Source organism: Daphnia pulex, chromosome 4, assembly GCF_021134715.1.
Source record: "Daphnia pulex isolate KAP4 chromosome 4, ASM2113471v1".
Lineage (NCBI taxonomy): Eukaryota > Metazoa > Arthropoda > Branchiopoda > Diplostraca > Daphniidae > Daphnia > Daphnia pulex.
In genome coordinates this window covers 5,606,004-5,622,819 of record NC_060020.1, presented here as the reverse complement: position 1 = coordinate 5,622,819, position 16,816 = coordinate 5,606,004, and the positions used below count along the sequence as shown (strand labels likewise).

Here is a 16,816-nt window from a genome sequence, read left to right as displayed (position 1 = left end):
TAGTAAAGATTCAAATATTAAAAAAAAATTATTTTTATTTTAGTTTACTTGTTTATAATATGCTTGAAATATTCCTGAATTAAGTTCAAACATTAAATATGCAATAATCTGGTCTTTATCTGCGCTAATTCAATGACTTTTTAGCAGCTTTTCAGTTAAAGCTAAAGTGTTAATTGAAACTATTGGCAACTCCTTTGACATTCTCCATTTTTCAAACTTGAGCAGACTTAAATTTGTTTTTGATCGTTTTGTTTGTTTTGCTTTCTTTTTTATTTCATGAATCTTTTATCGGAAAGTGTCAGTCCCTTACTGACAAAAGAAAAACTAGAATTACTGAAATCCCATAAAATTTTAACTACTCTTGATTTTGTGCAGTACAACAATGACAAAATGGCTAAATTGATTGTTCAAAATGTCAGTGAAATTATCAAAATCAAAGATAAAATCTTAGCTTCCAACAACAGCAAACCCATGAGAGGAGACAAACTGTATGACATGATGTTGAAGAGAACAGTTGTTATTCATAGTGGAATTGAGATGTAAGAAGTTTTCTAAATAATTGTATGCAATTGTCTATACATAATAATTCCCCCAAATTTTGTTCTATAAGATAGTGTTGATCGAATGTTCCATGGAGGAATTCCAAGTGGGAGACTGGTAGAAGTTTATGGAGATTCTGGTTCTGGAAAGACTCAATTAGCCTTACACTTGACAGCAAATACTGCTCTAAAGTTACAGTATGAAGTCTGTTACATCACTACTGGTGATGCAAATCCTAAGCGAATCCTAGATATCATGCAAAATTTAGACAAAGTTTGCAGCACAAATTGTGGTTATTTTGTTGAGTTTGGCAAATGACAGAGGTTTCTTTCTTTAGGATGGTGATTATGTGAAGAGTTTAGAAAGGATTACATTCTGCCACATACATGATGTCTATCAACTGTTGGAACTGCTGTGGACTCCAGAAATGAAAAGATACAAACTTGTCATCATTGACAGTCTAGCCACTTTATTCTTACCCATACGTGGGGACGCATTTAACGACTGTATGTACATAAAAATGACTTATCATCAGTTAATTAAACCCTCGAGTGCCGAAAACATATAAGGCATGGACACCTTTGAGACTTAATCCAACTTTATGTTTTGTTTTTATTGCAGCCATCAGTTTACTGAACAAAGTGGCCAGTGATTTGAAACGACTGGCTGTGGTGCATCAATGTGTCGTTCTTGTTGTCAATCACGTCTCCAGGTGGTCACGGGAAGGAACAACGGAAGCGCAAGGAGCAACTTTGCCGACGCCATTCCTCGGCCGTTACTGGTGCAGTGTACCTTCCTTGAGGCTGTACAGCAAACACCTGAGCAACAACCAATTCGAATTAACTGTCGTGAAAAACGTTTATAGTGCTGAACCCGGTCCCAAATGTTCCTTTAGTTACTTTTTTGGAAACGGAGATACTCACCACGGGCAAGTCTAATTTCTGATGATCGTATTACACTGTAACCAGTCCTTGTGTGCTGATACCTAGAAGTCAAATACACAAATGAGTATCCTTTTGTAGTTAAACAGTCTCAAATTTTTTTCTCCCACGAATCTTTGTGAATGGGCCTAGAGACGAGAAGGAAAGTTTCCCTGGACTCTCTGAAAGAGTTGTAGAAAAGGGAAGTCGCTCTCCATCCAGTGATCGATCGTACTATACTCGGTACTATACGTGATGTTGTGCGAAAGAACATGAGGACGTAAAAAGGAAGAACTAATCTTTCGCCAGTTTCGAGTTGAAGAAAACATTACACCCCTGGTGCTGCCAAAACCGGCTGCTGCCGAGGTATCATCGTGTGGACAAACGTTTGTGTAAGGGAAGAAATTTCACGGAAACCATCACTAACCCAGCGTGCGGTCCTCCTCCCCCTCCATCGGCTACTCTTACACCATCACCCAAGAAACCCCCCACCCATTTGTACGAGAGAAATGTCCTTCTGTTTCAACCGGTAGGCCAACATCATATAGTCCCCCCTATATTTCGAACGGAATCGTTACAGTCGAACACACAAAAAATGGCTACGTTACAAGTGTTGGGTGTCTTTATTTTGGAGAAAGTCATGTGTTGGAAGCGGGCGCGAAGCAGCGGATTTGTCTTGTGTGTGTATCCCATGAAAATGTCCTAAAATAGTGCGACAATAAAACTGTTATGAGAGGGTCGCGACAAGAACAACGTCCACCAGTTGTGCCAGCCGTTGGTGCGAAGTTGACATTCGATCCCTTTCCTCATAAGGAGTGGCCGATTGACCATCACTGAAGTGTAACGTACACACTCGAAGTTTGGGAGGATGAAAAACGGGGTGGGAAGAAGAAGAGATGGATTGTTTGTCCGCCACATCACAAATGTTCTGACAGCTCGACTTACACGTCCCTCTCGGTCAATTTTTGGGTTGTTTCCTTTTCTCTCTCCTGTTCGCTAGCACGTCTGATCCACAGTGTCGGAAGTCGTTGTTATAGAGTTAATAGCTTTTGGTGGGGGGTGGGTTGTGTCGTCTTGCCAAAGTCGATGACACGACTCGCCAACACTTTGGCTCCAAATCATTTCAACCCGTTTGGCTCAATTCCACAACATTGTACGACGATACGATTATTAGATATATCAAAACATATGCCAGAAAAAAGGTCAAGATTTCTCTGGGACCTTTCCAGTGTGTGTTTATAGTGTGTGGGTCAATCCTTTCTGGAATTTCATCGTCTACGAGTCTATCGCTAAACAAGAACTGACAGACACTCGTGTATATAGTACAGACACGACGACGAATGCAATAAAGCGTAGACTCGTTTAGTAAGTCGTGATGTAAAGCTTTCATCTGGTCAAAAGAATCCCAGCAGCGCCAGCAGTCAAGTGATGTAGGCCTTTGGCTTGGAAACTCTTCTGCCGGATGTAATATAGCAACGACCGCTTTATATACCCACCAGTACTATACTATACATCTACTGCGCGAGAGTGGGAGAGAACGTATTATTTTGTTTCTCTTTCCTCATCCAACAGGAGCAGGAGCAGCCTCGATCTATTAAAAATGACGGAGGTGTGGATGAACATATAGGAGCTCCGTCGAGGAAGTGGGGATCTAAACTGCTACCTCTCGACGTGCCAAACTTGAACGGCGCTTCATTTGAGCGACAGAGAACCGAGTTGGCTCGATAAATCAGTCTAGTAGTTATTTTCTTTTTATTGGATTTCACTTCCAGGGCAAAAGAAAAATAGAACGAAATGAAAAAAGAAACTCCAACGCCAAAAAAAAAACAGCTACTATTCAGTAATATAGCGTAGTAGTAGTAGTAGCATATATATTAGCCCCCGGATGCTCAGGGTATACACACACACACTGTAATACCGTAGAGGCAATAGTAGTATAGCTTCTCTCTAGCCGAGTACATAAGCTTCGGTCACAAATCTACAGCTACTGGGACAGCTAGGGTTCCTCATTAGAGCTGGGATTGTGAAGTATGCCAAGCCTGAAAGTCATTTGTACATCATCGAATCGTATAAAACTTTCGGTTGCCTCCTCCGACATGGCGGCGGCGGCTGTGGCAGAGGGAGACACCCTTCTTCTTCTTCTCCTTCTTCTTCTGCCTTTTATATATACATACTGTATACATATATCTATTTTTCTTCAATGTTCCCGGTGTTTTTGTTTTTATTTACCTCTGCCCTATTTTTAAAACGGAACCTTGTATACACACACACGGCTCGGCTATAGCTTAAGCCCCGTCTACTACTATACACACGATTCCCGACAGCTTCTGGCCAGGATCTGGGTATCTAAAGATAGATAGATATATATTTCCTGCCGCTGTGTTTACCTGATTCTTGATTTCAAAAAAAGCCAAGGTAAAAAAAGATTTCGCTCCGATTCAAAGTTAAAAAAGAAATGAAATAAAAGATGGATGGAACTACCAGAGACGCAAACAAACAAACAGCCAGATCGTAATTCCAAATTTAAGTTGGCACCAGTCGTTGCCAATATTACAGTCTAGAAACTGCGCAGCATTCAAAATGGACAAACAAAAAAGAAACATGATGGCCGTCGGAGTAGTAGTAGGACAGTAGGAGTGGCATTTGATGGATTAGTGATTCGTTAATCGAATGAGAATGATTGCGCGCAGATTCTGAAAACCGGCGACGAGGGTTGGAATGACCACGGACGAGTGAATCGTCCGACTTTGTTGCAAGCTCCGCCCGGGCGTCGGTACGAGTGAAGCCGCGCCCCTCGCATCGGCATTCCGTCCTCATCATTCGTCACTTTGGTACTGAATTTCAGCGGCGCACGCGCGGGTGTTGACGGAATTATAGGTAGCCGAAGCCACCCGGAGATACCGAAGGCTGGATGGCTAGAGCAACAGCATAACAAACCCTCCTTTTTTCTTCCCGTCTTCTTCTTCTTCTTCTTCTCTATATTTACGGCGTGCCTCATCTGCACACGGACCATGCACGCACACATGTCTCTCTCCCCCCCAACACAAACCCCCAAAGTTTTTGCAGCGCATCCAGCGCAGCTCTCCGTGAGACGATATTTCAAACAGGAGAGGGAATGAAGGAAACGACAACGAAAATACAAGAAAATAAAAACAAAAATTTAGTCAAAATAAAAACGAAAAGCAAGACGAAGCAGCAGCTGGCTAGTTCCCACTATTTTCCTAATCGTAAATCGTAGCAAATTGGTCCCAGGAGCACTAATAAAAATCCAGAGTTGAAGTCAATTGGTTTTTTCGGTTAGTTTTCTGAGGAGTGGGCTCTGTTTGTATTTGGTGCGTTGGATAACTTTTTCTCGGTCGGGAGTATGAAGTGAGAAAACGCGCAACGAAATTGGAATTCATGAGTTCGGAAACGATGACTTTGAAATTCGAATGTCGTCACCAGTTGCGTGCGCTCCGACCAGCAGCTCTCGTGTTGACTTAAAACTTTTTCGACTTTTTGAATCTCCTATTATTTGAGCGGTGGCGAAAGTATAGATTGCGGAGTTATTACGACAACCGTAGAATAATATAATACGACTCACCTTTTTCACGACGTGTGCCAACGAAATTGTGACGCTTATTGCATTCCTAGAATTTGTATAGACAAGCATTGAAGCAGGATGAGTTCGCCAAAATAAACTTGACGAGGTTTCAAATGTGTTAACTCCATTCTGCGTTACTAATGAGACGATGAAATCGTTTTCCTGTTTTTGGGAAATACCGGCGGAAATTTTGTCTACACAAGAATTACCGATTCTCTGTTCATTTCTGGCAAATGGTCGATAAGAAAATTCGGGTAAAGCCAAAAAGATGAAAAGTAACAACGATTAATAAAAGAAACGCAGTCCCAAGAAATATCCATAAACAGCATCAAAGTTTACTAATTCAACCTACCCATAAAAGCGCCAGTAATAGTTTATATCAATGGTTATATCGGTGAATAGCATTGATCTTATAGTCTAAAAAAAACAACGATTTCCAATTACACAACAAAGTGTATCGTCAAATTTGTTAAAATCGTTGGAATCTTCATCATCAATCAACCAATAAGCAAGTTTAAACGGTTTCTTCGGGTTCACGGAGGGTCTGTCGTCTACGGGTCAGGCAGACTGGTTGTCGGGTCAACGCTTCCAAATGTCGGCATAAGCTAGCGACTGTGTATAGTAGTCCGTTTTACACATTTGTCGGAAACAAATGGATTCGACGACGCCAGCAACTCGGTTGCAGGGGAGCTGCGATGATCGAAGATGACATCATCACAAGCGTGAAAGAACATCCAGAGAAGGAGAAAAGAAGACGCGAGCGCGGTAAACGCATACAACTCTATCAGCAGCCCACGCTGACTAGAGTGATAATCAAGCGCTAATGATTGAATTAACGAAAAAGGAGCTAGACTGTTTGGCTTTTTGGGTGTAGCAACTAGAAAAGAGAAGAGAAGAAAAAAAGATTGGGTGAAACGGAAAACGATGGACGCGATGAAAGCGGACATTCCAGCCTGGGCCAACGAACCGTATCATCAGAGTTAAACAGAATTCAATTGGATGAAGCAATCAGAGAGCTAAGGCAATGAGTCAATGAAGAAGAGGAGGAGGGAGCCAGTCGAGTAGGCGGGGCGATGTGTTTGCATGTGATGGCTCAAGGGATGAGCCCAGCTGCGATGCGTGGGCGGTGATGAAGCGGTCGGCTGCCCAGGCCAGCAGACAAGAACAACCCCAAGAGAAATCTTCTTCTGCTCCTCCTTCTTTGACTCTCTTCCACCAAAGGAGGGGGATATCCACTTCTCAGTTCAGTAGACAACACACTGATGAGCTCTCTCACTTCTTCTTCTTCTTCTTCATCGTCGACGATATTATAGTTTAGCTCAGTGAGCGGCCAGACACCCATCTCTCGTTCGATCCTTGACCACGTCCATCGCCACATTTCGTGACAGTTTACACAAAAGGGACATTTATATACGCGCTGTGCAATTGAATATCAGCTGATCATTTACGGCCATCCCGCAACAGTCAACGATTTGTTTGTCGTGCGGCCCGTGTCGCCCGTGACGTGAGGTGCACAAATTTTTTTGCTAAATTCACAAAGTGTTGTACGCACGCCATGGCTTCGACGACGAGTTCACGCACCCATGAGCAAGTCCAGCAGCCAGCCGATTGCTGGAACGACTGGAACAGTCCGACTTTGATCCATCATCACAGCGCTAGTTTCAACACGCCCATGCGAGCCATGGAAGGTAAAGCAGACAACCTGTGCCGTCGTAAAAAAAAACAAATATTTTTATGGGACACACATTGTATAACACCTTTTCTTCGTTCAGCTTGCCTACTCACGGCCGGCGGACAAGAACAGCATCAATTTTACCGATCCGAACCGCATCAACAGGGAGCCGGCCCGCCGGTCATGATGCAACAGGAGACGTGTGACAAATCTTCCGTCTCACCTACACCTACGACGACAGCCTCACACAACAACAACAGCCTTTCGTCTGGAATGTCGCCTTTGGCCGGCGGGAATCACAACGGCGATCAGTCCAGCGTGACCAAGGAAGAACGAACGAGCCGGCAAAGGGGTCAATCTAGTCCTAGTCCAAGTAAGTCGGCATTTCTTTTTCCCTAAACGACGGCAATAATATAAAAAAAAGGAGCAAATCGAATCAAAATTGTCGTTCTTCTTTAGACCTAGAACAAGAAATAAAGAAACCGCTTCACGCTAAATTAACTGGAGTCAATGCTAGTCTCGAGATGAAAGCTCTGTGGGATGAATTCAACGAATTGGGTACCGAAATGATTGTCACCAAGGCGGGAAGGTCAGTGTCTTTTTTTTTTTTTTTAAGTTGCTCAAAACAAATAAAACAAATTGAAATTATCAAAGTAAAATGTATCGAAACGAAATAAAACAATTTGGGTGGTTCCTCTATAGGCGGATGTTCCCGACGCTTCAGGTGCGCCTATTCGGACTCGACGCCAATTCGGATTACATGCTCATGATGGACTTTGTGCCAGTGGATGACAAGCGATATCGTTACGCCTTTCACAGGTATACAACAAGCCCGAAAAAAAATGATTTCGTAAGGAATTTAACTTAATTTTATTGACGTTAATTGACGACAGTTCAAGTTGGGTAGTGGCGGGGAAATCGGATCCCAACTCTCCGCCTAGGATTCACGTTCATCCGGACTCGCCGGCCAAAGGTTCGCAATGGACGAAACAAGTCGTCTCGTTCGACAAGCTGAAGCTAACCAACAACCAGCTGGATGACAACGGACACGTAAGTTGGAATTCCTCCTTTCTCTTCTTCATCATCATCATCATCATCAAGTGGAAGATGAGATGTTGCCTTGTTTTGGCTACTGATGGCTGCAGTCTGTCTCTAGTCGATGATGAGAGAGAGAGGGTCATAGCAAAAGGTCAACAGTGTACACAAGCAACAGTAGCAGAGAAAAATAAAGATCTAGAAAAAGCTCGGGGGCCTTCTTTCTTACACTATACTGTCACAGTGCAGTGCAGTGCAGTGCAGGCCTAACTACGTACAGCTGCCAAAGTCATTAGATGGCCATCAACTCTCTAGTGGCTCTTGTTCCAAATGGCGTGCAACACGCTAAGATGCTGGTGCATCACATACACGACGACGAGGGCTCTCTGTGAGCTGCTGTTGCTCTTGTTATTTGTTTTCCTTACATTTTCCAAAAACCATCTTTTTGTTTTTCCTATACGTGTGTGTATGTATGCAGATCATATTGAATTCCATGCACCGCTACCAGCCCCGTTTCCACGTTGTCTACATCAACCAGAGGACCGAAGACGCTTCGCAGACCGAGAACTTTCGCACGTTCATCTTCCCAGAGACCAAGTTCACGGCCGTCACGGCCTATCAGAATCACCGGGTTAGTCCGCACAGTCTCCCGCAATCAAAATAGACCGAAAGAATTCAAATTATAACGAATTTGGCAGATTACTCAATTGAAGATTGCCAGCAACCCGTTCGCCAAAGGATTTCGGGATTGCGATCCCGACGATTGTGTGGTCGATGTGCTGAATCACATGCAACCCAATGTATCTAGTGCCAGTAATAGTAGCCGTCCGTCGGGTGGTGGTGGCAATAGCAGCCGGAACTCCACCTCTGCTACAACATCAACAACGACCTCGTCCTCTTTGATCGCATCTTCTTCATCGACATCATCATCCCGTTTCCCGGGATCTTCACCATCGGGAGCTTATTCATCGCCAACCTTCCACCACTCCAAGGAATCCAAAGGTAAGGTCCCACACACCCTGTTGTTGTTGTTGTTCTATTTTGTCTCTTGCAGTTCAGCCGGAAAGATTTTTGTTTTTTTTTCCAGTGTCGGACGGTTTGCTGGAACATTTTTTCCCTTTTACAATAGATGAATTAGTCTGACGATGATGGATGGTTTTGACGAAATAAACGAGCGGTAGCAAAGGAGGCGGGATAAGGTAGGCTGGCCATGTGGGAGGGAAGAAGAGGAAAGAACAGTGACGTAGAAATGTAACGTGACGCCCGGCTCCCATAGGCAGCAGCCAGCACCCCCCTCTTCCATTCATAGAGTTTTGGCACCCAGTACGCAAACGCGCAGTACAGTTCCAAAGTAACTATTTGAATCCAGCGCGATGGAATTCATAAGGAAGAAGACAAAGACGATCAGGAGATTTCGACTTCTAGGAACCATTAGGCTAAATGACGGGCGGAAAACAATTTGGTGATGAACTGACTACAACGTGTCCCCCCCCCCCTTTTTCTTTTAATGAATGGTCATCATTTTCTTTTGTAAGAAAATCTTCTTCTACCGAGTTTGGGTCAGCTTCCTGGAACTCTGTAATTTTCGCTATGTGGAAATGAGACGAAAAAAGGGAGCCCAGCCATTACGTAAATACGCCGGATCTTTTCTTCCGAGAGGTGTGAAAAGAGACGGCCCCGTCACACTCGGCTCATTACCCCATGTCGTACGCTCCGTTTCGTTCCGGTAGCCGAGTTGTTTTTAGGCTGAAAAGCGGAGAAAATGCACTTCCACAACCGAAAAAGGGAAAAGTCCAAATTTGTTGTTGTTTCAACGGCAACGGCCGGTTCTCGTCTCGTTCGCGCCATGTTGATTTTACCAATCCATCAATCTGGATTTTTCAAATTTGATTCCATTAATGTACATGTTACACACTAGTCTTGAGAGGGATTTAAAAGACTCGGGATGAATAATGATGCGCTCGTGTCAAATCATGACATCATAAACAGCGTAATTCTACGGTCAAAATTGGGTGGTACTTGACCTTTTAGGGCCGCAGCCTCTCCAACTGGCTTTCGTCTCGACTAATATTACTAAACTCAGTAGTAGCTACACAGCCAAGCAGCCAATAGGTCGTCTAAGAAAGGGAGGGGGGGAGGTCAAGCGGCCATCTTCTTATCGGAAACGGCAGCAAAGCCCTGACACGCAGCCGGCGGCCCGGGATGAGTGATGATCGGAATCCATCATATGGACTCCCTCAATCAGCACTCCCCAAGATTTGAAACACGCTCGACTTGTTCCATCTCGATCATTTTGACATCTGCTCTACTTTTTTTTTCTTTTTCTTCTAAATTTTGTTGCCTCCCTCAAAAATAAATTCCAATGCAACATATTGGGGCAGGGGATTCGACATCAATGTCTATAACTAATCATAAAACTAACAAGACACCTCAAATGTCCTCCCAGCACATTCCCGCACGCTCCAACCATGTGCGGATTCCTGGCGGAAAGAAGAAAAAAAGGTCGAAAGGTCAAACATCGTCGGAGGTCGTCGATCGATACGATTTTCCCGTACATGCGAGGGCGACTGGTGTGAGTAAAAAAGCGCACACACACACATGTGTGTGTGTGGTAGGGTCGTGTTGTTTTCCGGCCCAGCAGGATCGTAATAGCGACGAGCGTTCCACGCATTCTCCACCCCCGCGCATACACCCAAGCTCCCGGGAAATGTCAAAACTAGTCGCCCCATCTCTGATAAGTTATAGAGCCATCTTTTATCTTAAACGACCGTTCGCCTTACAAAACATTTGACTACACACAAAAAAGAAAAAGGAAAAATTCAAAAAGAAACTTACAAGGAAAAAGGGGGCGTTGGAAATAGCTCGTTAGTCACGGCGATTTATGAGCATTAGAGATGATTCTTAATAGACTGGTTTAGCTTCGAAAGCTAAATATATACACGCACAATGTACCTTAGCGAAATATGATTTGTTCCGAGTATATTTTAAAAAATTAACGTTGATATGCGCAATTGACAGATGAAGAGTCGGCGAGCCCATCGATGTCGTCATCGTCAGCCAACAGCAACAACAACAACAATATCGGTCTCGTTTCGACGGCCATCAGTCCAGTCATCATGACATCGAGCCTCGCTGGTGGCCAGCAGTGCTCCTTCAACGGCCAGCGCGGCTTCTCCACCGGACCCAACAACACGGGCTCATCTCCACAGCACAGCGCCTTCAACGGCTTAATGGCCAACAGTTCGGCCATCATGTCATCGTCGGCCGGCTCTATCGCTCCCGTGACGCCCATCGTGTCCGCTTCGCAATTGTCGCCCATCTCGCCCACTCTGCCGGCTCAAATGACCCAACCCTACACGGCCGACGTGTGCCAGTACGGACCGATTTACAACGCCTACAATTATGCGGCCGGTAAAATGAGGACTAGTTCCCCTTACGGACGGAACCCTTCGGCCGCTTCCGTCTACCAGCCGCCGTATCACCATCCGCACCAGAATCCCTTCCCCAATGCGCCTTTCTACTCCCGAACGGTCCAAAATCCCTACGACTACTCACCGAGGTAAACTAATCCACTCGATTCGCGCAATAATCAAGGGATATTATGCAATTTCGCCCTTGAGACTCTTTCAGACTTACTTTCTCTCTGATATAAATGTGAATACGTTTCATCTTTTCTCTCTTTTTTTCTCTCCATCAAATTATAATAACCATCATTAACACACCATTCATGTCTCAAAAAAAACCAGTGCCTCACTCAACACCACACATCACATATAGGAGTCATTAGAAATTCGCGTTTTTATCTTGTTTTTCTTTTTGTTGATCCTTTTTTTTTTAATTATCTCCTCAAATCAAATCAAACTCATTACGCATGCTACATCATTCTACTTTTAAAAAAATTAAAAAAAAAATCGCCTTAACTTTTTATTGGGAATCATCGAAATTCTTTGTGACTAAGTCATCCAATCAAACTGCTGTGCCACTCTAAAAATAACGAATTAATTTCGCCTCATTTTGATTATTATTTTATTCTACACCAACGAAAAATAGTAGAGCATCCAAATTTAAATAAACCCCAAACTTTTTTTTTCTTTTAATGAGGGAAAGAAATTGGAAATACACGTGCCCATTACGAATTAAGTGTTTCTCTCTCTCTCTCTCGTTTCCGACGATCCGATAATCAATGTCGACTAGAAATTCTCAGCTTTGATGTCACGAACAAGACAAAGTTTATTGAGAACAGAGCGAGGGGGGTGTGTGTGAACCGTGGGGTTTTTTCCCCGTCGCAAACTAATTTGGGGCGGACGGATACGTGAACTTCTTGTCACGCACGAAACGTGTAGGCCTGTATAACCCTTGTAAACTTGAATGAATCTCGTGCGGTGGATGGGGAGTGAGACAGCAGAGACAGGCTCATACAAGGTACAAAGAAAGAAGAAGAAAATGTCGCGGGACTCATTTCTGCAGTCATGCTCTTCCATGATTAATGAGGCTCATTAAAAACTCACTAACGGCCGCCGTACTGCACTGCACACATTGTGCGCGCAAGTCAAGCTGCTGGGAAGGAAAGATCCCGTACGAGCACAACAGACGCAACGACGACGGGATGGACGCATATTCTTCTCCTTGATGGTGTTTGCAATTGGATCTTTGGTGGCCTCATATTTTCAACCCCTGGAACTGCTGCTGCTGTTTCCCCCCTCTCGCAGGGCATCCTCTCTTTTGTGTTTCCTGTTTGGTTATGTAACGTTTTTTTTCGTTCTTTTCCAGTGTGTTACAAAGCCTTTATCTTGAATGTATTTTACCCATCAACTGACAATTTCCCGTCTCAACTGACACATTAGGAACCTGCGAGCTCGTCAACTTCGGACTCATCTGCTCGGTCGAATCTTTTCCAGCGACTGGCCACTTTTTTCCAGGAACTCGAACCCATTACTCGCAACTATTGTTTCCCAAACACTTTTCCTTCAGTCGCCAAGTTTGCGTCATAAGGGGTTTTACCGGACGCCCCAAAAAAGGGCTCCCAAAGCCCCACTGTATTATTATTGTATATCCGACCCCGAAGACCCCTAATGACATGGCCCAAGTCCCCCCTCTTAACATATTTTCGAGCGAACTTTATTTTTTAAAAACAAATAAATCCTGGCGGATCAAATCGAAACATTCTACAAAACTACGTTGCGTTACGGATTACACGCGGTAGATGGCATCCGGTTCCTTTTTTTCCCCATCCGGAATGATCAGTCAGGTGGAAAAAATATTCCGATCGAAAAACTGAGGGAAACAATTTAAAAAGTGGAGTCCTTTGCGGATATACGTCGTCAAATGGGCCAACAAAATGTCGCTTTTGATTACCGAGAAAAGCCTACAGCAGCAATCCAGTTTACCAGCATCTACACTGCAGTCCGCGTATCAAGTTGCGCAAATGTCTGACCATGTCGCAAGGAAAAAAGTTCACTATATCGGCGCTGGATAACATGGATGTACCTAAGAGAAGACGAGACGAAAAACTCTTGAATCAATTACGGGCTGCAGCATTAAACAACAAAAGCCAAGATGTTGCCATGCAAATCGACGCTCGGCATCCTATAATATCTAGTACCGCCGGCAGAAGCGGTTTCGGAGGGAAGACGGCTCGGATGCACAACATAATCGAATCGACCGGGATATATAATAAGGTTGTCTTGCGTATTATATCCGCCAGGGGAAAACGCGGATGGGAGACGGCCGATCGATAACTTCAACGGAAATGCGCGTACACACACACACAGCCAGATAGACAGACAGTACACAGACAGCACAAGTAGATATCCACCTGAGTGTTGTTTGTTGTCATCGCTTGGTTTCAATCACATATTAAACGGGATCAAATAATCAAGAAAATCGGGTCTTGCGGAATCAATTCGCGTCTCGTCGCGGACGCCATCAACTTTGACATATCCAACCATTTCAAAATTTACTGCGACCTGCAGTAAAGCTTGGCTTTTGGGCTTATTAAAAGATCTCTTTTCTCCCTGGCTCCTACACGATACGGGGATAATAATTATCCATTTTTAATGAGGGCCAACAGAGAAGAAAAAAAAGCGGTAACTTGCGGGATGTATGCACAAAGCAAAGAAGCCGCGGATGCAAAGCCTCTCCCTTTCAGTTTCCAGTGTTGCGGAAAAGGGAAAAAGATATTCTCTTTAGCGTGTGTGAGAGCCAAAGACAAAACGGACGAACGTGGGAGGGAGATCTAATAGGAGGAGATCTCTCGGGAGCCGGGTCAAGTAAATGCGTAACAGAGAGAGTAATAGACGGGGAACTTCGGGAGAGAGTCGTCGGACGCAGCAGAGAAAAGATCGTGGGAATAATGTCGAAACTGTTACCCATCAGTTATAGGAGAGCTACTGCATATACACTAGGGCTAGAGAGAGAGAGAGAGAGAGAGAGGTGTTGTTTCTCGTGTGCGGTGTAACTTATATGGGCACATGAGAGATGATCTTTTTCCTCCTGCTGGATCCTTAAGTTGTGCAGTATAGAGCTGGGAGATTTCAACGTGACACGAATAAACAGCAGAAAGGGAAAAAGCGGGACGTGTGGTCCGGAATCTTCTTCCCTTATCCCAGCATCTAAACATCATCACTTCCATGCACTTACAGACACGCGTACATTGTAAATGTAACAGGCACACAAACCGCTTTTTAAACGTATATATAGTGTGTGTGTGTCTGTGCCTGTTGTGTGTGTGTGTGTGTGTATACATGAAAAACTAAGCAAGGCGTAAACGTCTTTCATGACCCTTCTGGAAAAACAGACGGCCAAAACCGACCAGCACAGACGCCGCAAAATTTTTCTGTCGGTTACTTATTACAAAAATTACCAAAATAACCGAATTGACAATTTAATTATTTCTAGCGGGAAATTCAAACGGCGTTAATCATCATACAATCAAATGGGAATTTCAATCAAATTCAACGTGATGTCAAAGAGATACAATTTAACTTTTATTGACGAGGGGGGAATTTCTATTAGTGAAACTTCACTCCGAAGGGGTGGCCGTCTCTCGCCATATTGCTGTCGATGACAGAAACGACACACGGGCAGAGAGTGTGCGACTTTTGAAAAGGGAAAAACTTTGGATGTACACACGAGGGGGGTGAAAAGAAACTTTTTTCGGTCAATAGGCAAAAGAACGTGTGTACGCTGTATACTGTATGCAGCAGTTACTGTATATTTATATATATACTTTTGCAGGTTTTTACGATTGAAATGTATGCGTAGGCCGGGGGTTAGAGTCTGTTGGCGAGGTGATAAGAGAAGAGTCCCAGATGCGGATGTTTTCCTTGTCAAAAAAGGTACCCGACACAAAAACCCCTACGCAATGTGATCAATTATTTGCTATAAAAGTGTTTAGGGATTTCCGCCGCAATGTTACGTAAAGATATAGCTACTAAACGAAAAAAAAAAAAAAAGAATTGAGAAAATAACAGAAAAAGTTGGGGAGAAAAATAGAGGCCCATAAATTGTATCGAGTCGTGGGGTTGTTTGACGCCATTTGGACCATCATGTCTGGAGCATGGAGGTTTCGAGAGTTGACTATATGTATAAAGATGGGTAAAGAGGTCGTTTGTTATGCATAGCCCGAGAGAAAACTCGATCTTGTATGTGTCAACTCGTTCTGCCAAAAAAAAAAAAAAAAAGAATTTGTCTCTCTTTTTCTGTTTTTTACTGTTCAATGGGCTCTTCAATATTTTTCGTGGGAGACGGCCCCTCTCAAGTCAAAAGTCGCCATTCATGTTTCAATGGCAGAATGACGTTCAAAGTATTTTTGGGCTACGCATTTTTGTCAAGGCCCCATTTCAGATCAACTTTATAGCGACAAGAGGGTCTCGTGTAGGGATTAAGTTGAAAACACTTTGGAACAAGTTGAAAGCCAAATAGTAGCCACTTACTTTCTTCTTGAAGGACGAGCGTCGTGAGTTCTTTGCATGAAAGGAATCGGGAGAGACGATAGTCACGAAGAAACACAAAAAAACAAGTCAAGTGAAACGAATGAATGACCCAATCCTTTCACGAAAAAACGCCCACGGTTGCCTTTCCCTAGGTGGGTGTTCATTCGATGTTCGTGCGACACAGAAAACGCCGTCAAACAATAAGGAAACAACGTGTTAGATGATGTTAGTCTGGCCGCCACAATGATCGATAAACACGTGAGCTGCTACGTGGCGTGAGTATATCTCTCTCTCTCTCGTAAACATATCACCTAGTTATATCGATCAAACCATTCTATGTTGAGAGGTCTCACGATGTTAATGTCAAGGGAATCCTTTATGTTCGTGTTTTGGGCTAACACCAATCATCGGAACTTGTAGGCGAAAAACTAAACTACCAACAATTCAGATGTGCAACTATCGAGACGTCTGCTAGAATCATCATCAGCTGAGTTATTAAAAGTTGTTTTGTTGCTACAACGTTGCAAATATTCTAGTTATTAAAATTCATGTGAAAAATGCAAAAAGTACAGTCAGCTGTTCCGGTAGGCCAAAAAAAAAACAAAGGAAAAAGATCCGGACAGGACTTGAACAGCAGAGTATTCGCATGCACATGAGAGGCTATTTGTGTCACGTATGCAATTCTATTCCTCCAAGCGTGCCGCTGACTTTTACATCGGGATAGTACGCCAATTACTTGGAAACAAAAGCCTTTTCTTTAGCCTCGATCCTCCTCCTATCGCTGGTATCCATCACCGATGTTGTAACCCTAACAAAAAAGAGTTCCTTTTTTTAATTTAAGCAACTGTAAACAAGCGCAAAATGCGCCGTAAAATTGCAATTCGTAGCCAAAGGATAAGTCTTTCTTGATAATTCCACGAAGACGATGAAAAAGAATTTATATATACAGAGATGATATTTGTCTCCAGAAAAAACTACCTACTTGGCAGTTGCCATATAGAACTGTGTCCAGCACTTCTCAAGAAGTGTTAACCTACTTCTAATAGCGGATAAGCCTCTTATAAGGAATTGAATGATTCCCTTTTTCCCAATTTTCATGGCAATTCATTTCCTGAATCATCGTTCTGATGAG

The 16,816-nt window shown here is 43.5% G+C and overlaps 2 protein-coding genes and 1 long non-coding RNA gene across 3 annotated transcripts; 2 read left to right on the top strand and 1 right to left on the bottom strand.

Moving 5' to 3' along the window:
* Window positions 1–196: 196 nt before the first annotated feature.
* Window positions 197–1,567, top strand: LOC124192695 (DNA repair protein RAD51 homolog 4-like). Its single transcript, XM_046586151.1, has 4 exons — window positions 197–539; window positions 615–813; window positions 878–1,046; window positions 1,162–1,567. The coding sequence occupies exons 1-4, from the start codon at window positions 277–279 to the stop codon at window positions 1,476–1,478; spliced, it is 948 nt and encodes a 315-aa protein (XP_046442107.1). The 5' UTR covers window positions 197–276; the 3' UTR covers window positions 1,479–1,567.
* LOC124192696 lies at window positions 993–16,145 on the bottom strand. The gene is made up of 2 exons (XR_006873813.1): window positions 15,685–16,145; window positions 993–1,525 (listed from the first exon to the last, which is right to left on the bottom strand). It is a non-coding gene; the product is annotated as an uncharacterized LOC124192696 (long non-coding RNA).
* Window positions 6,279–11,890, top strand: LOC124192691 (T-box transcription factor TBX5-like). The gene is made up of 8 exons (XM_046586139.1): window positions 6,279–6,731; window positions 6,816–7,088; window positions 7,175–7,304; window positions 7,418–7,534; window positions 7,609–7,765; window positions 8,229–8,381; window positions 8,449–8,752; window positions 10,769–11,890. The coding sequence occupies exons 1-8, from the start codon at window positions 6,599–6,601 to the stop codon at window positions 11,311–11,313; spliced, it is 1,812 nt and encodes a 603-aa protein (XP_046442095.1). The 5' UTR covers window positions 6,279–6,598; the 3' UTR covers window positions 11,314–11,890.
* Window positions 16,146–16,816: the final 671 nt, after the last annotated feature.

Bases quoted from the DNA above. Each gene is read 5' to 3' on its own strand.
- LOC124192695 (XM_046586151.1), top strand. From the start codon at position 277: ATGAATCTTTTATCGGAAAGTGTCAGTCCCTTACTGACAAAAGAAAAA. The intron at 814-877 runs GTTTGCAGCACA...TTCTTTCTTTAG, and splicing joins TCATGCAAAATTTAGACAAA to GATGGTGATTATGTGAAGAG. The intron at 1,047-1,161 runs GTATGTACATAA...TTTTTATTGCAG, and splicing joins TGGGGACGCATTTAACGACT to CCATCAGTTTACTGAACAAA.
- LOC124192691 (XM_046586139.1), top strand. From the start codon at position 6,599: ATGGCTTCGACGACGAGTTCACGCACCCATGAGCAAGTCCAGCAGCCA. The intron at 7,305-7,417 runs GTCAGTGTCTTT...GTTCCTCTATAG, and splicing joins ATTGTCACCAAGGCGGGAAG to GCGGATGTTCCCGACGCTTC. The intron at 8,382-8,448 runs GTTAGTCCGCAC...CGAATTTGGCAG, and splicing joins CGGCCTATCAGAATCACCGG to ATTACTCAATTGAAGATTGC.